We start from the raw sequence: 23,651 nt of genomic DNA, 5'->3' as shown, positions 1-23,651 counted from the left end.
TTTTTCTTTTTCTTTTTTTTGAGACAGAGTCTTACTCTGCTGCCCAGGCTGGAGTGCGGTGGTGCAATCTCGGCTCACTGCAACCTCCAACTCCTGGGTTCAAGTGATTCTCCTCCCTTAGCCTCCCTAGTAGCTGGGACTACAGGTGTACACCACCACGCTCAGCAAATTTTTTTGTATTCATAGTGGAGACGGGGTTTCACCATGTTAGCCAGGCTGGTCTTGAACTCCTGACCTCAAGTGATCCACCTACCTCGGCCTCTCAAAGTGCTGGGATTACAGGTGTGAGCCACTGTGCCCAGCTAGAAATACAAAATTTTCATGTGAGAGGGAGGTAGGGGAAAATAGTCATTCATGCCTTTGTCTGGCTTGGTGAATCTGCATTTTTACCTAAGGTAGACAATAGGGCAGTGGAAGCAATCAGCTACGCACTTGTCTCAGGTGGGCGGAGGGATGTCTGAGTCGGTGCGGTGTCTCCCCGACACCTGTGAAGGTAAGCTGTCAATTGACATTGCCATGGTGAAATTTAACAGAAACCCTTTAGGGGCCCACAAGGGATTTCACTCAAAAAAATGAGTGAAGAGAGTCCTTGGCTGGTGGCCCTAGCAGGGCGGACAGAAGCCAGACACCCACTCTGCCGCCCCCAGTCCAACCACCAGACAGGAAGAGAAACACAGCAAGCTCCTGTCAATCGAGGAAAATGAGATAATTTCAGGAGGTTTATTTGCAAAATTAAGGACGTGTGCCTGGGAGGCAGGTCTATGCCTTTCTCTGAAGATGATTTTGAGAGCTTCAGTATTTGAAGGGGAATTTCCTTGTGGGCGCCATGTAAGGGAGGTGTGTGGCCTTATCTTGTAGCCATCTCACTTAGGAACAAAAATGGGAGCACATGGTCCAGTTCCCAGCTTGAATTTTCCCTTCGGCTTAGTGAGTTTGGGGTTCCCAAGATTTATCTTCCTTTCGTACTCCGTCCCCACTGCTCTGGCCACTTCCTGAGGGCCTGGTGTTTGTGCTGCCCCGTGGAAAGCGTGGTGCATCCACCCCAAAAGGCTGACTGTGCTTCTGGAAAGTGAGGGTCCTTCTCTATCTTTGCTCAAGGTCCTCAGATGTGATGTCAGGGCAGCTGTAAGCTGTTTCTCCACATCCCTCAAGCCTCCTGCAATGCCTGGCAGAGCCCTAGTGCTGCAGTTTGAGGCTCAAGGGGCCACGTCCCCAACTCCCTTCAGGTCACCATGTCACCAGGAGATGTCCCTGTCTTGGTGTCTTGGTGTTGCAGGACTCAGCTCCTCTATTCAGCGAAAACCAGGCTCTTGTCACTCGACCATGAAAAATTAGGCATACACACACACTGAAGCAGGAGGGGAACAGAATTTATTGGGCGAAACTGAAAAGAAATGAGCACTTAGGTTGACGCATGGCAGCTGGGATGGGTGTTACAGGGGAGCACAAGGAGCTCAAATAAAAAGAGCCTAGCAGGGAGATTGACAGGGGAGACAATAGGGAATGATACTGAAGCTTGGCTCTCAGGGCTGAGTAGGAGCTGGTGGGGTGGGTGTGTGCGCACATGTAAGTGTGCATGCGTGTGTGGGTGTACGTGTGTGCGCACATGTAAGTGTGCATGCGTGTGTGGGTGTACGTGTGTGCGCACATGTAAGTGTGCATGCGTGTGTGGGTGTACGTGTGTGCGCACACAGGACTCTTGGCCAGGCAGGAGGACCCTATGATGAGCAGGTGTCTTGGAGGACCTGAAAGAGACAGACGTGACTATAGCAGGAGCTGGGATTGCGCCCCGGGAGAGTGGACAAGGCAGGGATCAAATCTTACAGGGCCCATGGAGGGCGTTCGAATTGTATCCTAGAAGCAATAGTTCTTGGGTTTTTTAAGCAAGGTGTTGACATTGAGAGTTGCCTTTTTCTTTTTTTTTTTAATGAAAATGTTTTATATTTTGAGACAGAGTCTCTGTTGCCCAGACCGGAGTGCAGTGGCACAATCTCAGCCCACTGCGACCTCCACCTCCTGAGTTCAAACCATTCTCCTGCCTCAGACTCCCGAGAAGCTGGGACTACAGGCACCCGCCACCACACCTGGCTAATTTTTGTATTTTTGTTTAGTAGAGATGGAGTGTTGCCATGTTGGCCAGGCTGATCTTGAACTCCTGGCCTCAAGTGACCCACCTGCCTTGGCCTCCCAAAGTGCTGGAATTACAGGTGTGAGATGTGGTGCCTGGCCTGAGAGATGGCCTTTTTAAAGATGGCCTTTTAAAGACGCTGGAGAATGGGCTACCTGGGGACAAAAGGTGTTAAGAAAGGAATGAGGGTATACATAGGCCTAGAGAGGGTGAGAGTGGCTTAGACCAGGAGCATTAGCCTTGGAGGGAGGTGGCCAGAGCTCAGAGATACTAAGGAGGTAAGACTGAATGGTGCCACAGTGAGGGCCAGGGTCCTCTGGGTGCCTAAGCAGGGAACCTGAAAGACCAGGAGTATGGGGATGGCAGGACTTCGAGGGGGCATGGGCAGAAGTCAGTTTTGTACATGTCAAGTTTTGAGGGTCCTGTGAGGCTTCTAGGGAGTTGCCTGGAGCTCTGAGGATGAACCTACGCCCATGTGTGGAGATTAGCTGTGGCCAATCCTTCCATGGACACCTCGTCCATTTAGTAACTCGACTCTCCAAGTCTAGGGTGGACAGCTGGATGCCAGCCTTAGTCCATTGTGCATTGCTATAAAGGAATATCTAAGACTGGGTAATTTATAAAGAAAATAGGTTTATTATTTGGCTCACCGTTCTACAGGCTGTACAAGCATGGCACTGGCATCTGCTCAACTTCTGGGAGGCTTCAGGAAGCTTCCAATCATGGTGGAAGATAAAGGGGGAGCTGGAGTATCACATGGTGAGAGAAGGACTGAGAGAGTGAGTTCTAGGATCTTTTTTTTAATTATTATTTTTACATGGAGTCTCACTCTGTCACCCAGGCTGGAGTGCAGTGGCATGATTTGACTCACTGCAACCTCTGCCTCCTAGGTTCCAGCGATTCTCATATCTCAGCTTCCCTAGCAGCTGGGACTACAGGCATGTGTCACCACGCCCTGCTAATTTTTGTATTTTTAGCAGTGATGCAGTTTCACCATGTTGGCCAGGCTGGTCTTGAACTCTTGGCCTCAAGCAATCCACCCATCTCGGCCTCCCAACATGCTGGGATTACAGGCGTGAGCCACCACTCCCAGCCACAGTTCCAAGCTCTTTTAAACAACTGGATCTCACATGAACTCACAGAGCAAGAAGGCACTCATTACTGCATGGAGGGTACCAAACCATTCATGAGGGATCTTCCTCCATGACCCAACACTTCACACTAGGCCCCACCTCCAACATTGGGGATCACATTTCAATGAGATTTGGATGGGACAAGCATCCAAACCATATCATAGTCAAAGACTACATTTCCCAGCCTCCTGTGCAGTGAGGTATGGCCATGTGACCTGGTGTGACCAATATGCGGTGAACTGACGAGCTGTGAGCAGCCTCTGTTAAGCCATTCAGGATACATCACTTCCCTCCAGTTCAGTTCTTCTGGCTTCCCAGGGCTGGTGCAGTGGGCAGAGAGGAAGCCACATGGGAGTGGTGGTGTGGTGAGAAAGAAGTGAGAAAGTAGAAATAGATGTTCCAGGCCTTTTTTTTTTTTTTTGAGACAGAGTCTCGCCCAGGCTGGAATGCAGTGGTGTGACCTCGGCTCACTGCAACCTCCACCTCCCAGGTTCTGCCTCAGTCTCCCAAGTAGCTGGGACTACAGGCACGTGTCACCATGCCTGGCTAATTTTTTGTATTTTTAGTAGAGATGGGGTTTCACCATATTGGCCAGGCTGGTCTCGAACTCCTGACCTGGTGATCCACCTGCCTTGGCCTCCCAAAGTGCCAGGATTACAGGCGTGAGCCTTCGCGCCCAGCCAGGCCATTATTTACAGAAATGTGTCAGTGAAGAGGCGTAGAGATGGAGAGGGCAAAGAGTTTGAGCAGGATGGCTTTTTCTAAGACGGTAGTGACTTGAGGTGTTTGAAAGATGATAGAAGAGGTTGGAGACAGGCGAGGAAAGGATTGGACTGCTTGTGCTTCGTATCATATACGTGTATCAGTGCCCTCCAGTGAAACAGAACCAACAGGCAAGACGGAGGGAGAGGAGTTTCATGAGGATTGGCTCACGTGATCATGAAAGCTGAGAAGTCCCACTCTGCTGTCTGCAAACTGGAGACCCAGGAAAGCCCACGGTGTAGTTTAGTCCAAGTCTGAAGGCCTGAGGAGCAGGGGCGCCGATGGTGTCCACAGAAGCCCAAGGGCAAGAGAAGATGAGACGTCCCAGCTCAAAAAGCAGGCGGGCGGGAGCAGAGGGCTGGATTTCTCTTTCTGCTTTTGGTTCTATTCAAGACTTCGAAGGATTAGGGGATGCCTGCCCATGGGGAGGGCAATCTACCGAGTTCACCATCAAATGCCAGGCTCATCCAGAAACCCCATCACAGACACACCCAGAATCAATGCTTAATCTGGGCACCATGGCCCACTCCAGCTGATGGATAAAATGAACCATGTGCTGGCACAGACTGGGAGGCTTGAAGAACACAGATTCATGTGCTCACAGTTCTTGAGGCTGAAAGTTGGAGATCAGGGACCAGCATGGTTGGGTTCTGGTGAGGACCCTCACCTGGGTTGTAGACTCTGACTTCTTGCTGTTCCTCGAAGGGTGGGGAGAGAAAGAGATCCTCCTCCACCTTCTTCTTCTTTTTTTTTTTTTTTTTTTTTTTTTTTCAAGACGGAGTTTGGCTCTGTGGCCCAAGCTGGAGTACAATGGCGCGATCTCAGCTCACTGCAACCTCTGCCTCCCAGGTTCAAGTGATTCTCCTGCCTCAGCCTCCCCAGTAGCTGGGATTGCAGGCACCCACCACCACACCCAGCTGATTTTTTTTTGTATTTTCAGTAGAGACGGGGTTTTACCATGTTGGTCAGGCTGGTCTCAAACTCCCAACATCAGGTGATCCACCTGCCTCGGCCTCCCAAAGTGCTGGGATTGCAGGCGTGAGCCACCACGCCCGGCTGCTCTCTTTCTCTTCTTAAAGTCCTATTGGATTATAACCCCACTCTTACGACCTCATTTGACTTTATCTCCTAAAGACCCCATCTCAGATACGGCCATGTTGGCGGTTAAGGCTTCAGCATGTGGATGCTACCCTATGGAGAAGGGACCTTTGCAGATGTGATTAAGAATCTTGAGATGAGGTAATCCTGGATTATGTGGGGGGAACCTAAATGCCCTCCCAGGGGTCAGTGTAAGAGAGAGGCAGAGGGAGATTTCTCCCATGCACGCAGAGCCTGCAACGGGACAGACACGATGAGGGGAGGGATACAGCCACAGGCCAGGAATGCCAAGGACTGCTTTCTAGCGGCCACCAAAAGCTGGAAGAGGCTAGGAAGGCTCCCAGAACTGCGGAGGGAGCACAGCCCTGCTCCACACCTTGATTCAGACCTCAGCCCCTGGCAGAGAGAACTTTCTGTTGCCTTAGCTGCCCAAGGTTGTGGTGCTTTGTTATAGCAGCCACAAGAAACTGCGACCGTATCTAAGCGGAACACAGAGAACCATGTGGGTCCTCAAGCCGGAGAGGCTGACTGTGTTGCACGCGACAGGAGAGCTGAGGAGCCCAGCGGGACCGGGAGGTGACCCAGAGATCAGCAGCAGGAAGCTGCTACCTCTCCAGGGGGAAGGAGGTGACATCCCAGGGTCTAGGGCAGGGCCACCAGCAGAAGCTAAAGAAGCTTGGAGCTCCTGTGCCATCCAGGAGGCTCATGAAGTACAGAACCTGCCACCCGGTGATCACTCAGAAAACGGTAGCCAGGACTCTTCTTAGGCCAATGTGGGCGTGAGCTGGCCAGCCCTCCTTTGCAATAAGCACTGTGTGTTTCTGGAACCAGAAATGCCCTTCTTGCCCCTAACGCCCCATGGATCCGGGGATACTCATCCTCAGACCTGTGGCTGAGGAAGCCGACATCTCCAGAGGGGCCTGCGTTACTGGCTCAAGTGACAGACAGCTGGAATTTGGGGAGGCTTCCTGAATCCCCCCCCGCCCCCGTGTCTGGGAGCTCTGGGGTGATATATTATGCAGAACTGAAGTGATGGTTTAGTGGCACTGGTTTTGCTCCTGGATGTTGGTGCGGGACAGTGCCAACTTCTACAGGGGACACACCCTAAGACTGTACCAAGTCTGTTCCGTTCATTGCCCTTCCCTGGTAGCTTCTGGAGAGCCCAGCGGTGGCCTTCCTATCCTCACATGGCAGAGATGCTGCTGGGCACCCTGCTGCCAATGTGGCTGCCCTCAGCCCACTGGGGGCAGGACCCTGCCAACCCTCCCATGTCCCTCTGAGCTGGGACAGAGGTCTTCCTTCACCTCCACTTTTTATTATGAATAATGCTGCTGTGAACACGAGTGTGTTTTGATTTCTCCCTGATGTATCCCTAGGAGGAGTAGCTAATTGGTAGCCCCATGTTTAACCTGTTGAGGAACTGTCATACTTTTCCGAAGTGGCTGCAGTGTTTACACTGTATCCGCCGTGGATGAGGGTGCCAGTTCCTCCACATCCTTGCCTGTGCCTGGTTTTTCTGTTTTTTTTGTCTTCTCAATTTTGTCCATTCTAGTGGGAATGAATTGGGGGGTTTTTGTGTGGTAAAATACACATAGCATAACATTTACCATTTTAAGTGTATGGTTCAGTGGCACTGAGTATGCTTAACATTGTTGTAAAAACACCACCACCACCCATCTCCAGAACTTCTTCACTATCCCAAACTGAAACTCTGACCCTGTTACCAGAAACGGGTCCAGATCCAGACCCTAAGAGAGGGTTTTTGGATCTCGTGCAAGAAAGAATCCAGGGCGAGTCCATAGAGTAAAGTGAAACAAGTTTATTAGGAAAGTAAAGGAATGAAAGAATGGCAACTCCATAGGCAGAGCAGTCTGAGGGCCGCTGGTTGTCCCTTTTTATGGTTTTTTCCTGAGGATATGCTAAACAAGGGGTGGATTATTCATGCCTCCTCTTTTTAGACCATCTGGGGTAACTTCCTGACATCGTCGTGGCATTTGTAAACTGTTACGGTGCCGGTGGGAATGTAGCAGTGAGGATGACCATAGGTCACTCTTGTCACCATCTGGGTTTTAGTGGGTTTTGGCCGCTGCTTTACTGCAATCTGTTTTATCAGCAAGGTCTTGATGACCTGTATGTTGTGCTGACCTCCTGTCTCACCCTGTGACTAAGAATGCCTTAACCTCCTGGGAATGCAGCCCAGTGGGTCTCAGCCTCATTTTACCCAGACCCTGTTCAAAATGGAGTGGCTCTGGTTCAAATGCCTCTAACAGCCCCACTAAAAAATAAATTCCTATTATCCCTCCCTAGCCCTTGGCAACCTCCATTCTATTTAATGAATTTGACTACTCTAGGGACCTCACTGACGTTCATTTTACTTTGATTTGCATTTTCCTAATGGCTAAAGATATTAAGCTGCTTTCCATGTGCATATTGGTCATTTGTGTATCTTTCTTGAAGAAATATCTATATCCTTTACTCCTTAAAATTAGGTTGTTTTATTGTATTTTGACAAGTCCCTTGTCAGATATGATTTGCAAATATTTTCTCCTGTTCTATGGCTCATCTTTTCTCTTTTTGGAGTGCCTTTCAAAGCACAAAAGTTTTTAGTTTTGATGAAGTTAAACTTTTTTCCTTTGGTCACTTATGCTTTTGGTGTCATATATAAGACATCATTGCCTTATCTGAGGTCACATTGACTCCTGTGTTTTCTTCTAAGTTTTATAGTTTTAGCTCTTACATTTGGCTCTTGTATTCTGTTAATCTATGCTGAGTTAATTCGTGTAGATGGTGTGAGGTAAGGGCTCAGCTTTGTTCTTCTGCATGTGGATATTCTCTTGTTCAAATACCATTTGTTGAAAAGGTGATTCTTTTCCCATTGAATTGTCTTGGCACCTTTGCTAACTCAGTTGTGCACAGATGTATGCATTTATTTCTGGAACCTCTATTCTAGTGATCTCTGTCTATTGTTATGCTGGTAGCACTGTCTTGGTCACTGTAGCTTTATAGTGAGTTTTGAAATCAGGAAGTGTGAGTCCTCAAACTTTGTTCTTTTTCAAAGTTGTTTTGACTGTTTTTGTTCCCTCATACTTCCCTAGAAAATCAAGGGTCATTTCTACAAAAAAGGCAGCTGAGAGTTTGAAAGAGATTGTGTTGAATCTGTAGGTCAACTTGAGAATTGTCAATCTTATAACCCATGAACACAGCATGTCTCCACTGATTTAGGTCATCTTTATTTCGATGATGTTTTACAGTTTTCAGTGTACAAGTCTTAACGCTTCTTTTAAAAGTTTATTCCTAAGTATTTTGTTGTTTTTGATGCTATTGTAAATGGGAATTGTTTTCTAAATTTCATCATCAGATTTTCCTAATATAATTATAGAGAGATATAATTAATTTTCAAATATCTCATGTACTGCAAACTTGCTGAACTCCTTTATTAGCTCTACGATTCTATGGATTTCTTAGGATTTTCTACATACAAGATCACCTCATTGTGAACAGAGATGATGTCTTCCTTTCCACTTTGGGAGGATTGCTTGAGGCCAGGAGTTTGAGACCAGCCTAGGCAACAGAGTGAGACCTCGTCTCGACAAAAAGTACAAAAATTAGCCGGGTGTGGTGGTGTGCATCTGTTGTCCCAGCTTCTCGGGAGGCTGAGGTGGGGGGAATCACATAAGCCCAGGAGTTTGAGGCTGCAGTGAGCTATGGTCATATCACTGCACTCCAGCCTGAGTGACAGAGCATGACCCTGTCCCCCTCCAACCTTCCCTCAAAATGATCATCTAAGAGCCTTTCCACTGTGGGGTGACGGTTGGTTCCTCATTTGCTGCGTGATCATTGGTTACTTGGGTCCCAAGGGGAAGGTTCTAGAAGCCCCAGGTACCCTGAGGAGACTTCCAGAAGTTCTGTGGCAGTTGAAGCTCCTCGAGGGAAGGGAGCCATTTTCTTTCCTGGTTTGGGAAAGAGTTGCTCATCAGTTTGTGGGAGAAGCTGTTTGCCTTAAGCTGGTGAGCAGCCTTCAACCATGCTGGGGGTTCGGAAGCCAAGCTGGAGGGAGCAGGGAGGCCTTCAGAGGATGGAGGTGGGACCCAGGCCCTGGCAGACGGCAGACCCTCCACTTACCCTGGAAGTGGCTCTGCTTGCCACCGGGAGCGGTCATGGCTCTGGGCCCCCAGGGCTGGCTGCCCCCTACCAGCCTGGCCACTTCCAGGGCTCCAGACTCTTCCCTGCTCCTGGGAAAGCCTTGCCTCAGCCCCCTGGCTTCTCCTGGAAGCCTCTAGCCCCAGCTCCTCCTGTGGAGTCCTGCGGGCCTGGGGCAGGGGCCACCTCCCAGAGAAGCCATCTATGCCCCTCCAGAAGCATGATGTGGGACAACCCTATTGTTAACTGGGACCTCCTGGCCTTCACTCCGGGAAACGGCTGGGTGGGAGCCTGAGATGAGACTGCCTGATCGTGCGAGAGACTTGCGGGGTATAGGGGCCCCTCAGCCCACACACACTATGGGTTGGGAGGCAGCCCACCCCATGCCGTTCTTAGAAGAAAAGATGATTTTGTGAAAGCCCAAATTCACCAAATCAGTAAAACCAGAGGACGTTTCCCTCCAGTCCAGTCGCCTGACCAGCTTGGCAAGGCTTCCAATCAGGAACCTTCCAGGACTCGGGCTCCCCTGAGTTCCTGATCCCCGTAGGAAGTGAGGACGTGACACCTCCCCGGGTCTCGGAGATCCGGATGGAGATTAATGCAGCAGCATGCTGTACCCTGTGGGAACCTGGTGAATGAGTCATCTCCATGAATGCCACGTGGTGCTCCTCCTACTTGCCTAGTGGTGTCCCCTTTTCCTTTCACAGATATGCCTGAATCGGGCAGCTTTGCTCATGGACCGCCATGTTTCTGCCACTTGCTGGCCAAATATTCCCCACGTCCTCTCACAGAGATGTTTGGTGCCCTGAATAACTCCTAGACCATTTGAATAGCATGCTGCCCACTACTGCTTCCCATCGTATAGTTGTTTTGCCGATGTATAGTGGCCAGGGTGAAATACAAACTCTTCCATGGTATCAGTGTCTTTTGGGGAACTGTAGGCTGTTAGAAACTTAAAAGCAATAGCTTGGGTCAAACCAAAAGGTAGAATTTGTGAGTGCTTCCAACGTCATCTGTCCACGCTGATGCTTTTCAGCAGCTGCCAGGTCTGGAGCAGGCCAGCGCCAGCCCACGGACCCCCAGAGCAGCCAAGTACCCCAGGGTTCCCCCAGAAATTCAGGAGCTCCCTACCTCGCAGACTAATGAAAACACTGCATCAGGCGACCCTTTGCATTCAACCCTGCCCTTGGAGAACTCGCCTCCAAGGCCCCCACCCCAGGCCTCTTGCCAGAGCCTGTCTTTATATTTGAAACTTTGATATTTTGTTCGTCATGAATTTGTCTGCACTCATTTTGATTTTTAAAAATATTGACACGCCTTCTCTCTTGATAACTGTTTGGGTGTGCCTTTAAATTCCGTGCCTACAGTGAGGACCTCACTTGCCTAACCTTTGAGACTTCAGGGTGTTCTTTAAGGGGATCCCTTCCCTCCAACTCTCTAGTTAACCCTGCCCCTGAGCATCTGAGAAGCTTGTGAGGGGTCTGTCAGGAATCTGCAGCTTGAGTCCTTTAGGGGCTCATGCTGGGGGCTGGAGGGAGAAGGGGGGTGCAGAGCAGGGTAAAAGTTAAGGTGTACCACGGCTGGGGCTAAAACAGCACTGAGTCTCACTGCCTGCACATGGGCTCTGCTTCCCTCTTGCATTTTCCATATACTCTGAGACTGCGACGTCTTTTATTGCTTTCCCGGGACATTTCAACCTGACCCTCCAGCCTCTCGTTTTGCCTTTTCCTATCCCATCCCCTTCACACTGTCTGGCAGTGATCATTTCCTTTTCTCTTTTTTCTCCAGTGTTGATCTCTATCTTTCCCATCCTCTGAACTTTATGGTCACAGGAGCATAAGCACACACCACTTTTGGGCAGCCTCACTCCTGGGAGACCCCCCATGGTGGGGCCGGGGCAGGTGCCAGCACCGGCTAAAGCACACAGACAGCACCCTTCCCCATCTCTCTCCACCCCAACCCATCCACAACTAAAAACTGCACACTGACGACCAACTCTTTTGTTCCTGCTCTGGTAGAACAGAGATTTCCTGCGGTCCCAGGGATGGGTGGGAAATTAGGGAGCCCGGGAGACGGTTCGCACCTGCTTCTTGCACTCTTAACAGATACCACTGTGTAAGGAAAGGCCAAGATGACAATGACCCCGGACGTCAGACTAGAGTATCTGGAGGAAGTTGCCTCCGTCGTCCTAAAGTTCAAGCCGGACAAGTGGAGCAAGCTGATAGGCGCCGAGGAGAACGTGGCCCTGTTCACAGAGTTCTTTGAAAAGCCTGACGTCCGGGTGCTGGTGCTGACGCTCAATGCAGCCGGCATGATCGTACCCTGCCTGGGCTTCCCCGAGTCCCTCAAGTCCAAAGGGGTTTACTTTATCAAGACAAAGCCCGATAACATCAACAAGGACAACTACAAGGCCCGGCTCCTTTACGGTGACATCAGCCCCACGCCCGTGGACCAGCTGATCGCAGTGGTGGAGGAGGTGAGCGCGTCCAGGCTGGCGTCGGAGGTCTCGAGCATGGCTGACTTCTTGGGAGTGGCCTTCAGTCCTGCTGCTCAACCTGTGGTCCCTGGGCCAGCAGCAGCCACAGAGCTGGGGAGGGATTGGAAATGCAGGTGCTTGGGCCCCGTCCACCCTGACCTGCTGAGACAGACCTGCTTGCTTTTGGTTTTTTAATCTTTTTTTTGAGACAGGGTCTCACTCTGCTGCCCAGGCTGGTGTGCAATGGTGGGAGCACAGCTCACTGCAGCCTCAACCTCCTAAGTTCAACCAGTCCTCCAGCCTCAGCCTCCCAGGCTGGGACCACAGGCGTGCATCACCACGCCTGGCTAATTTTTGTAGTTTTTGGTAGTGATGAGGTCTCACCAAAAAATAGCCTGTTGCCCAAGATGGTCTCAGACTCCTGGGCTCAAGCGATCCTCCTGCCTCAGCCTCCCAAACTGTTGGGATTACAGGCATAAGCCACCATGCCCAGGCACAGACCTGCTGTCTAACAAGACCTCCAGGTGGTGCTCGTGCCCTTGAAATCTGAGAAGCCCCGTGCATCCCCTTGTTCTTTCCGGACAGCCCTGGGACTGCCGTGCTGTGCCGGGTGCGGTTGCCGCCCGTGGCCTGGGAAGGCGTGGACTGAGTACCGGCAGATAGATTTCCCCAATTTTGAGACTTTGAGTTAAAAAAGGTGAAAAAGGCCGGGCGCGGTGGCTCGAGCATGTAATCCCAGCACTTTGGGAGGCCGAGATGGGCAGATCATGAGGTCAGGAGATCGAGACCATCCTGGCTAACACGGTGCACGGTGAAACCCCGTCCCTACTGAAAAATACAAAAAACTACCCGGGCAAGGTGGCGGGTGCCTGTAGTCCCAGCTACTCGGGAGGCTGAGGCAGGAGAATGGCGTAAACCCGGGAGGTGGAGCTTGCAGTGAGCTGAGATCCGGCCACTGCACTCCAGCCTGGGCGACACAGCGAGACTCCGTCTCAAAAAAAAAAAAGTGAAAAAATGGAATGTCATGTTATGTGTCCCTCTGCTGTCACCCTTGGCAGGTACTGTGTCGGTCGGGGGAGGGACACAGTTTGGGGAGTCGGACCTCCAGAATGGGAGTATCTTAGCCTTCCTGGTCATCACCCTTTTCGTCTGTAGCACAGGGGCCTGCATGCTCGGCTTGTGCACCCGACACTCGCACAGTTCTGGAGGCTGGAGGTTGAAGATGAAGGTGTCGGCTGGGTTGGTTTTCCCCAAGGCCTCTCTCATTGACTTGCAGATGGCCATCTTCTCCCTGTGTCCTCACGTGGTCGACCTTCTGTGCGTGTCTAATCTCCCCTCCTCGTAAGGACACCTGTCAGACTAGGGCCCACCCTAGTAACCTCATTTTAACTACTCACCTCTTTATTTATTTATTTATTTTTTGAGATGGAGTTTTTGCTCTGTTGCCCAGTCTGGAGTGCAATGGCGCGATCTTGGCTCACTGCGAGCTCCGCCTCCCGAGTTCAAATGATTCTCCTGCCTCAGCCTCCCAAGTAGCTGGGATTACAGGCATGTGTCACCATGCCCGGCTACTTCTTGTATTTTTAGTAGAGACGAGGTTTCCCCATGCTGGCCAGGCTGGTCTCAAACTCTTGACGTCAGGTAATCCACCCGCCTCGGCCTTCCAAAGTGCTAGGATTACAGGCATGAGCCACTGCCCCCAGCGCTTACGCACCTCTTTAAAGAACCTGTCTCCAAATAGTCACATTTTGAGGTGCTGGGAGTCAGGGCTTCAGCAGATGGATTTGGGGGATACAGTTTGACCCACCACAGTCCTCCTAGGCCTTTAGCAAAGAGTGTGTGCTAGGGGTGCAAGAACTTGGGAATGGCTTTGGCACCACCAGGACAGGGCAGCTGGTATAAACTCCATGACCAGTTCCATCTCCTTCTGGAAGAAGGACCCAGTTTTCCCAGGACTCCAGATGCCGGGTCTTTGGAATTCCCCTGGGGACCCAGCTCTGCAGTTGCCGAGCTGGTGAAGGCACAGGAGGCGGAACCACAGAAGTGTTTCCTTTTAGGTCCTCTATTCTCTGTTAAACCAACGCGAGAACATGGCTGGATGGCCCCAGGTGGTCTCAGAAGACATTGTGAAGCAGGTCCACAGGCTGAAGAACGAAATGTTTGTGATGAGTGGCAAGATCAAAGGCAAAACCCTGCTGCCCATCCCGGAGCACCTGGGCAGCCTGGACGGCACGCTGGAGTCCATGGAGAGGTATGTGGGCCCAGCTGCTCCTGGCCGCCGCTGGGTGGGAAAGTGGCGTGTGCTTGACACTCCTACACCTGTTGTTTCCCTGCAGAGTGGCTTCATGTGTTAAATCCAGGGAAAAGCAGGGCAAGGTGTGGTGCATTAGGTGGCGCTGAGACTGAGGAAGATGGAAGCAGGGAAGGGAGGGAGCAGGCTCTGCAGCCCCTGGGGCTTTGGCACCTGTGCCCGCCACCCCACCCGGGTCACACGTGTGTGCTGGTCCAGTCACCACCGGGCATGCAGAAGGTGTCCCACCTGTTAGCATGGCCAGGAAACAGGAGGCACAGCTTTAAGATGCGGGACAGGGTCAGTGAGTGGGAGTGGGAGGGACTCTCAGCAGTCTGTGTAGGGGCTGCGGTGCCCCAGCGGACCTGGGAAGCCCAAGGGACTCCAAGGTGTCCCCTCGCATCTGCGTCGCCACAATTTGCAACCTCCCTGATATGTGAGACCCTCGTGACAATTTGTTCCATGCTTGCCTCACGTGGGCAAGTCCTCCACTGATCATTCACAAAGCCTCAAGCACCATGCCCGGTGGTGGCGCCAGAGGAGCCATCTTGAATAGGGTTTAAATAGGGTTTGCTTAATGCTCTCCCTCTTCCTTGGAGGTGAGCACCTCCAGGCACTGGCATCTCTGACCACACCCGTTGTTTCCCTGGGGTCTCTTCCTAGCTGGGAGTCTTGGGAACTTCTTTAGCCTCCCCGAGGTGGCTGGAGGCACCAAGGACATGAGACCAGACAGTGCTGCTGCTGGTGGTTTGGGATTGGTGGGCAGAAGGCTTCAGGGGAGAGCTTGGGGGGACCCATGTGTGTGTCGCCATGAGAGCAACGCCCCAACCTTCTATCGTGTAGGATCCCCTCTTCGCTGGACAACTCGCTCCTGCACGCCATCGAGACCATCATCATCGACTGGTCCCACCAGATCCGGGATGTGCTGAGCAAAGACTCAGCCCAGGCACTGCTGGACGGGCTGCACCCCCTGCCCCGGGTGGAGTTTGAGTTCTGGGATGCCCGGCTGCTGAACCTCAAGTGTATCCATGAGCAGGTACGGCCTCCTCTGTCCTGTGAGGCTGCAGCATCGTCCCAGCTGGGTGACCTGGCTGAGCTCTCAGCCTCCCAGTGCCTACCTCCCAGGAGTCCTGAGGGCTCTGATGACCTGCGGAAATTCGGCAGCCCCAGCCAGCCACAAGGTCAGGTTGGCCTCACCTTAGGGTCTTCCAGGTCAATGAAAGGTGGATCTTTTCTCCCCTTCTCAGCTAAACAGACCCAAAGTGAACAAGATTGTTGAGATCCTAGAGAAAGCCAAAAGCTGCTACTGGCCAGCGCTGCAAAACGTTTACACCAACGTCACGGAAGGTGAGCCTGTGACCCCGCCATGACTTCTGCATGAAGCTGTCCGTGCCTCCCGGGAGGGCTGGGTCAGGCCTGTCGCCAACCCTAGGACGTTGGCCTCCCTCTGCAAGCAGCTTTCTCAGCCCCCTCTACTTGAGAAAGGCCCGTTTCCTGAAGGGAGCAGGTCTCGGCACGGGGAGCCGCATCCGCGTCGTTTCTGAGCAATTTCCGCTCCTTACCGGTGGGAGCTTGTTCTTGTTCTGTGCAGGGCTGAAGGAAGCCAACGACATTGTGCTCTATTTGAAGCCCCTACGGATACTGCTGGAGGAGATGGAGCAAGCTGACTTCACAATGGTGTGCTGGCAAGGCAGAGCTGACTTTGGTGGGGAGGGTCTTGTTTCTTCAAGGCACGTGGGGCCATGGGGTTCTTGGCTGTCATCAGATGTGTGGACCTAGGGAGTTGCCTCTCCCCTCCTCCTTGGGGACCCTCTCCTGGGTGCCCAGTGACAGCCATGGGAAGGGGAGGGCTGGGACGCTGGGATAAGACGCAGAGGCCGGTCCCCTCCAGTGTGCCTGGGCCCATCTCCCCCAGCTCCCCACCTTCATCGCCAAGGTGCTGGACACCATCTGCTTCATCTGGGCCACCTCTGAGTACTATAACACACCCGTCAGGATCATCGTCATCCTGCAGGAGTTCTGCAACCAAATCATCGAGATGGTAACCCTCCCCTGGCCCCCCGGGTCCCCTCCCTCCCCTCCTGGCTGGGCCCCCTCCCCGGTTCACTGTTTTCCTGCTGCCCGTGTTCCCCAGCAGTTTGAGAGCAGACCAAGATGTCGGCACAAGCCTTTTCAGGCCCCGAGCCGAGATGGAGCCCTCCTCGAGGCTGCCTAAGTTCTAGGGAGAGCACTGAGGGAGAAGAAAGGGAAGACGGGGACGGAGCAGGAGGTCCGCCCCGAGAGTCCCAGCACCCCGAGACCCGTCCAGTGCTTTGTGGGTCTCTCTAACCCCACATCGAGCCACCCTCTGTCTCCCTTAGCAGAGACTTTCTTTCCTTCCTCCCATTCATAAGCACGTGTTTGAGCTGAACGGCTGTATCCCCTGGGCCACCTCTGTATATTAAAACCGTGCTGTGACCCCATCTTCACGACCAGAAGGGCACTGGGGTCCCCTGTCCCTGGAGGGCCTGTCATCATCTGTGACCCCCGTCCATGATGCTGCAGCCTTGGCAAAGGAGGAGGGGCTGAGGAGGGGAAGGCAGCTCGGTCCCCTAAGAACGGCCTGGCAGTGGGCAGCTGGGAGGGGTTACTTCGGACATCCACACATCAGAACAGATCGCGGCTCCTGCAGGCGGCGTGCCTGGACATCACCCCAAATGGCTTGTCAGAGCTTTCGATGTCTGTCTTCTCTTTTGCCCAGACACGAACCTTCCTGAGCCCGGAAGAGGTGCTGAAGGGCCTGCAAGGCGAAATCGAGGAAGTCCTGAGCGGCATCTCCCTGGCCGTGAACGTGCTGAAGGAGCTCTACCAGACGTACGACTTCTGCTGCACGAACATGAAGCTTTTCTTTAAGGTAGCCTTTCCGTGCAGGGCGAGGGCCAAGGCGAGGCACGAGCGAGTTCACATGGGCCCCGACATTTGAGAAAGTGGGGACAGTTGAAGCAAACGCCGCCTCGTCTCTTTCTCTCCTCTAAGGACAAAGAGCCCGTGCCTTGGGAGTTCCCTTCTTCTCTTGCCTTTTCCAGGATGAATTCCTTCTCCCACCGCATCCAGACCATTGAGGTAAAAACAGAACTGGGTGCATCTTGACCTCCACTTCTCAGACTGCTCCTACCCTAGGACACCCGCAGCGTCCATCCCTACCCCCCTTGACAATAATCCCCCAGGCAGAAAATAAGTCAGGCCCAAACATCTGTAATGGGGAAACCAAGGCTTTGCAGCAGCCTCCACCATGCCCAGAGCTGCTAGCCAAGAGTAAAAATGACCCACTTTGGGTGCTTCACCCCTTGTCTCGTGCCTTCTGTCACGAGCAGGTTACCGATAAGTTTAAACCACTGCGTTCAGGATGCCTGGGGGCCAACAGCAGTCACTTAGTGGGACTCGATTATTACAAAGGGAGACTTATGAAGGCCCCGGTGTAAGCACCATGTGGATACACAGAGTGACACACAGCAGATAAAACCTTAAAAATGGTGCATGGCCCAGCCCCGTGACTCACACCTGTAATCCCCTCTGGCGGGCTGAGGACGGAGGATCACTTGAGCTCAGAACTTTGAGGCTGCAGTGAGCCATGATCGCGCCGCTGCACTCCAGCCTCGGTGCCAAAGTGAGACCCTGTTTCAACAAAAAAGCTTCAAGGCGGTTTTCTCTGGGGGCTCTGGAGAGAAGAGATGAGAGGGATCAAGACAGGGTAGGGCAAGAAAGTTTTGCCTTCTGTATCTTCTGCATGGTGTAATTTTTCAAAACTTTGTGCACATATAACTGTATAACTCACATCCTTAAAAAAGGAGAAAATCATCCTGGAACCGTAAAGCATTGACTTTAGAGTGGACACCATTGTCGGCAGCTTGGGGGAGGCTCGTCCAGTTCTCATCTACACCTCCTGGGGGACAGGGGAGGGAGGCCCGCTCAGGAGTTCAGAATTGCAGTCCAAGTGCGGGCTCATGCCTGAAATCTCCCAGACTGAGAACGCGGAGGGTTACAGTCACATTTCTGGACAAGGAGCTGTGATTCCCACATGACAGATTCCTGAATCAGAAGGAAGATTCTGGGCAGGAGGGGGCTTTGGAGGTGGAGGAAATGGCTTTGCTGTCCACCCCCTGACAACAGGGCATGTCAGCCTCATCTGTATCCTCCGCGTCGGGTGGAAAAGCTAAGAGCTCCTGGCCCTCAGTGCCTGTGCTTCTCCTTGGGGTGGTGGTGGTGTGTGGCCTGATGCTTCTGGACCTGGGAGAATGGCACCAACCTCAGCACCGGTTTAGGGGAGTGATGTCAAGTTCACAGGAAGATTTCCAGTCTAAACTCTGCCTGCACTGTGCCTGGTACGTGCAGGGGCGCAGAAGAGCATCCGTGGAGCCTTGGAGACCTCGTTTGGGAAACAAGAACCGCACACACAGAAACAGCTTAACGGGATGGGCCTGCACGTGACTAAAGTAAAAGCCAGCCATGCAGATGGCACACCAGGCCTCTGGGAAGGAATGCATGGGGCAAAATAGGGAGCACTTCAGGGAGAAGGAGGCATGAGCCACACCTGTGAGGAAGCAGAATTTCTACACATGTGTCCATCCAGGCATCCCAGCCACTTTCCTCTTGGATCACCTTCAGGACATGGCGCTCTGCATAGGATGGTCTTCCAGGTAGCAGAGAACTTAAAGCTTAGCAAGAGCGTAGAAACCTTCACCATTCCAACCGCTTCCCACAGCAGAGAGAACGGAGGTCCCAGTGGAGTATGATTTGTTTAGAGATGCGGTTTGGCCGGTCTAGAGTCAGGACAGGATCCCAAACTTGACCCTCTCCAGCTCCTCCTCATTCACACCTCATAGACAATTCAGAGCCCTTCCTTCCATCCCCTCTTTCTGCAGGCAATGGGACATCTGCTTAAAGAACAGCACAGTCACAGAGGGTGTCCTCCCACCCCCACGGTGGTGTCTTCTGGGGACAATTCGCTCTCCAGCTCCTCCTGCCTGGGGTCAGAGCTAGCTTTGTAACTGGACCCGTGAGTTTGGTTGTGAAGATGAATTGACTGTGTTTTTCTCCTCCACTAGGAACTCTATAAAACAGCGATTGAGTTTCTGAAGCTGGAGAAAATCGAGCTTGGGGGTGTGCGTGGGAACCTCCTCGGGAACCTGGTGACCCAGATCTATGACGAGGTCTTTGAGCTGGTGAAGGTTTTTGCCGACTGCAAATATGATCCCTTGGACCCTGGAGACTCGGTAGGTCCTCCGGCAGGGTTGGATGAAGCGAACTCGGTGACAACAGCAGCAGCCTCAGTACCAGCTTAGGGGAGTGATGGGACGGCACACGGAGGAAGCAGGTGCCGGGCGATCCCAACACTTTGAAAACTGTAGAGCAGTCCCCGCAACAGTGAGCACATTGAGCTGCGCCCCAGTCCCAAGTCCTCTCAGCAGGGGCGGGGGCTGGAGAGGGTGCCCTTGGCTGGCTTTGCACGCTGATTACGAGGTTGACATTTCCATTTGCCTTTAGAATTTTGACCGTGATTATGCTGATTTTGAGATCAAAATCCAAGACCTGGATAGGAGGCTGGCCACGATCTTTTGCCAAGGATTTGAGGACTGCAGCTCTATTGAGTCCTCTGCAAAGGTAAGCATGCAGGGGGCACTCAGGCTGATCTGGAGCCGGGTGCCTTGGCACTGGATTCATGTTGAGAACGATCTTGGAGACCATTTCATCCTCTCCATGTAGAGCTGATGCCCAGGGAGGGAGGGCCCTTTCTCCTGTGCCTCGGAGTCAGTCAGCAGTAAACACCCAGTGTAGCTCCTAATGGTTCTTACTGCCACATCTTAGAGGAAGAGGAGCACGTGAGCGTGAGATGACATTATTTTACTGATACTTCTTAACGCTCACTAAGAAAAAAGGGGACCGTTTATTCTTGATTCGGTTTTCCCACTACTCGAAAGGAGTGAAAGTTACAGAGGTAAAGTGGGTGTAAAAATAAAATTCATGCAGATTTTGGCCCACTGAGTTGAATTTATACAATGCCTTCGTCCATGCAGGCCACTGTAACAAATTGCTGTAGGCCGAGTGGCTTAAACCACACACATTTCATTTCTGTCAGTTCTGGAGGCTGGGAGGTCCAGCAGACTCAGTGTCTGGTGAGGATCTACTTCTGTTCCTAGATGGCCATCTTTTCATTTGGTCCTTACGTGGCAGAAGGGATAAGGGAGGTCTCTGGGTCTCTCTTTATTTTTAGTTTTAAGGGGTTTTTGTTTGTTTGTTTTTTAAGATGGAGTCTTGCTCTGTTGCCCAGGCTGGAGTGCAGTGGTTCAATCCCAGCTCACTGCAACCTCCGCCTCCCGGGTTCAAGCGATTCTCCTGTCTCAGCCTCCCTAGTAGCTGCAATTATAGGCACATGCCACCACACCTGGCTAATTTTTGTGTTTTTACTAGAGAAGGGGTTTTGCCATGCCGGGCTGGTCTTGAACCCCTGACCTCAGGTGATCCACCCACCTTGGCCTCCCAAAGTGATGGGATGATAGGCGTGAGCTACCACGCCTGGCCTAGTTTTTGTTTCTGTAGTGACAAGGTTTTGCTGTGTTGCCCAGGCCCATGAGTTCTGGGCTTGACTGCTTCCAGGGCCCCTGATTTGAACCGCTGGGCCAGACCAGCTCCCATGACTGTGAAGGCAATTGGGTTGGCTTGGGCAACCTGGGCTGGTGGTCATCTTTCAGGGGATGTCAAGGCTGAGATTCCTGAGGACAAAGATCTCTCCCCTACAAATGTCAGGATGTTCCTTTGCCCTTTTGAACACTCTTGCAAAAATGCAAATATATGGGAATTTGAAGCTCCGCAAATTAAGGATCAAGTAAGTCTTGGATCAAGTTGGTGTTCTAGGCGAAATATCAATGAATGCAAATTAATACAGCACTGCCTTGCTGTGGTTGAAAAAATTATTCAATTATACTTGTTGAAGCAAGATGAGGCTGACTTGATTCAGACCTTATTCACGATTTATACCGTTGCAGTAGATACAGGCATAGGGAGAGCCATGGAGCTCCACTTTGAATACACTGCAGGTAAGTAAGAATTTCCAGCAAAGGAGCAGGGTGGGGGTCAGTGGATGGAAAAATATTTAGAGGTGACATCAGGGGTTGGGGGATTCTGGCTAAACCAACTTCAAGATTCTAGTTGGAGGCAGGTTAGGATAATCAGACATCCCCTGGGGGATGGTAGAGGATGGAGACCCTGATGAGAATCTTTGGCCAAGCAAAGAATCTTTGTCAATGTTCCCTTCCTCAGAAGGCTCTTTCCCAGGTAGCTGCATCCCTGGTTTGCAGGGTCCTCACTTCCTTCCTTCTACTCCAATGCCCCCCAGGCTGGTGCCTTCAGCAGCAGCCTGCCTTCCCTTCTTAGCAACGGCCCTCCCTCATCTCATATTCAATTAGGTACTAATGTCTGTGTGTTCCTTGTCTTCCCAACTAGAAGGTAACCTCCCTGAGGGCAGGCACTGGATTTGAGTTCCCTTAGAACTTAGCCTAGCCCAGGGCAGGCGCTTTTGAGTATTTCCTGCAGTGCAGAACTGGCTCTTGCCAAGGGAGGCTGGCTGGTCTGGATGTTGTTGGGAGGTAGTTTCACTCTAGCGTAAGCCTTCCACGTGGAGCCCCTGAAGGATAACACAAAAGCATTAGGGCTGCCCCAGCTCAGAAGGGTCCCAATGGAGCCAATTCTTTCGTTTGGAAACCTCACTTTTGGGTCTCTAAAATTAAAGATGGGGCACAGGCGCATGGGCTGGGTGGGCGGGCAGGCAGCTGACTTCTGCAGCTCTTGCACCCCTAATGCCGGCTCCACAGGGGAGTGCTATGACCCCCCGCTTCTGTGCCAATGAGAAAAATCAGAAAAATTAAGTAACTGGTCACCCGGCCAGGGCCAGACGAGTCCCCAGAGTCTCACTGGCCCCGACATGGAGATTCCGCCCCCTACATCTAGTTTGGAACAAGGGAAAGAGCAGATAAGGACCAGCGTATGGGTCTGGGCTGAACCTCCACTAGAGTTCACTGGGGGATCCAGCAATGGGGAGGGAGCTGGGTTGGCGAGTCTGCTTTGGGAGCCCTCGGGAGCCCTACCTAGGCCCCTACCCTGTGAGGAGCAGGAGGTACTGGAAGAAACCCAACCCCGCCTCTGCAGAACAGAGCCAGCCAGGAACAAATGCAGTCATCCCGCCCCAGGCTTTCCCCTCCAAATCCCCAGCCACTGTTAGGGTCAAGACGGGCTTTTGTGCTCTAAAAGAGTCTCTTTTAAAAAAGTTTTCACGGTATGTTTATGCTCGATTTAAAACAAAGGGGAGAGTGGGGAGAAATAACTCTTGTAACCCATTTCCGACGCCATCTGTTCGCCTTTCTCTTTGACCTGAGAACATTCCCCCCTGGTTTGACCGCCCTGTGTCTAATTACAGTAGGCCCCTGGGGTTTCTCTCCCTCCTGTCCCTTCCATCCCCTGCCTCTTCCGGACTTAGTTCTCATTATCAGCAACTCACACACAGCCAGGAACGTTCTAGAGCAATTTTCCACATGATCTCCTCTTGGCAGAAAATAGAATTCGCTTCCTTTCCAAAAGTCATTAAGCCAAAAACTATATAAACATGAAAAGGAGGAGAGAGAAATGGGAAGAGAGAGAGAAAAAAAAAAAATGCTGGGACAGGATGGTCATAAACTATTAAGAGGAACATTTTTTTTTTTTTCCAACTGCCCCATGTCAATGCTTTGAACAAGTGAAACTGGTGACCTCATACGTCAGCAGGCGACTGTGGAGGAAGCGGGTAGCTGGCAGGACACCAGCATTTCCGTGTCTGCTTGAGAGTCCACAGCTGCTCCATTTGTACAACCCACAGTACAAATAGGTCCGAGGGTGACAATTTTTTTTCTAAGCCCAGGAGAAATCAGAATTTGTGTCAGGAAGATTTGAACAATTTTGAAAAATACAAATATTTTGAAAATAGCTGCAGTCTTGCATTTGGGAAATCTGTACTTTTTGGGGGCCTGAAAAATCTCCCTTTCTTTGCGGTCATGTTTTAGTCTTTCCTCCAGCGGCCATTTCTAGGGACAGTGGTCACATTTCTCAGACCCAAGTCTGGGGCGAGTCTGAGACTCAGGCTCCCCGCAGCAGGTCTGGCCCCACCCGGCGCAAAGGATGGTAGCCCCAGGAAACTCTCACGATTTCCTACTCACACCCAGCGCTTGGGGACCCTGTTTCATGTGAGACTGTCTTGCCTATCTCTCGCCCCCACCCACTTGGTCTGACCCCCAGAGCTTTCTCAGAGCAAAACACATTTCCTGATGGTGGTTTTCTTGCCTGAGCTGCCCCTGAGAGCGGCAGTGCTCTTCCTAAGAGGAATAATCCTTGTGACTAAAACATTTCCCCATTTATCCTTATCATAGTAGAAGCCCGGGTGTATACATGCAACATTATGGCTGTTTTTAAATTGTTTACTTGGAGTTGTTTTGGGTTTGTTGTTTCTGGAGACAGGGTCTCACTCTGTTGTCCAAGCTGGGGTGCAGTGGTGCAATCTTGGCTCACTGCAGCCTTGACCTCTGGGGCTCAAGTGATCCTCCCATCTCAGCCTCCTGAGTA

General features: G+C 51.9%; 1 protein-coding gene across 1 annotated transcript in view; it reads left to right on the top strand.

Moving 5' to 3' along the window:
- Nucleotides 1–23,651, top strand: part of DNAH17 (dynein axonemal heavy chain 17) — a 171,464-nt gene that overhangs the window by 375 nt on the left and 147,438 nt on the right. The window contains exons 2-11 of the mRNA XM_045376584.3: nt 11,367–11,737; nt 13,795–13,988; nt 14,871–15,063; nt 15,275–15,374; nt 15,619–15,704; nt 15,943–16,068; nt 16,768–16,920; nt 17,043–17,129; nt 19,112–19,279; nt 19,551–19,667. Of these exons, the coding sequence (XP_045232519.2) occupies nt 11,393–11,737; nt 13,795–13,988; nt 14,871–15,063; nt 15,275–15,374; nt 15,619–15,704; nt 15,943–16,068; nt 16,768–16,920; nt 17,043–17,129; nt 19,112–19,279; nt 19,551–19,667 (1,569 nt within the window). The 5' untranslated portion in view covers nt 11,367–11,392. The remainder of the gene's footprint in view (nt 1–11,366; nt 11,738–13,794; nt 13,989–14,870; nt 15,064–15,274; nt 15,375–15,618; nt 15,705–15,942; nt 16,069–16,767; nt 16,921–17,042; nt 17,130–19,111; nt 19,280–19,550; nt 19,668–23,651) is intronic.

The sequence above is a fragment of the Macaca fascicularis genome, chromosome 16 (genome assembly GCF_037993035.2).
Source record: "Macaca fascicularis isolate 582-1 chromosome 16, T2T-MFA8v1.1".
NCBI lineage: Eukaryota > Metazoa > Chordata > Mammalia > Primates > Cercopithecidae > Macaca > Macaca fascicularis.
This window is presented reverse-complemented; position numbering and strand designations above follow the sequence as displayed.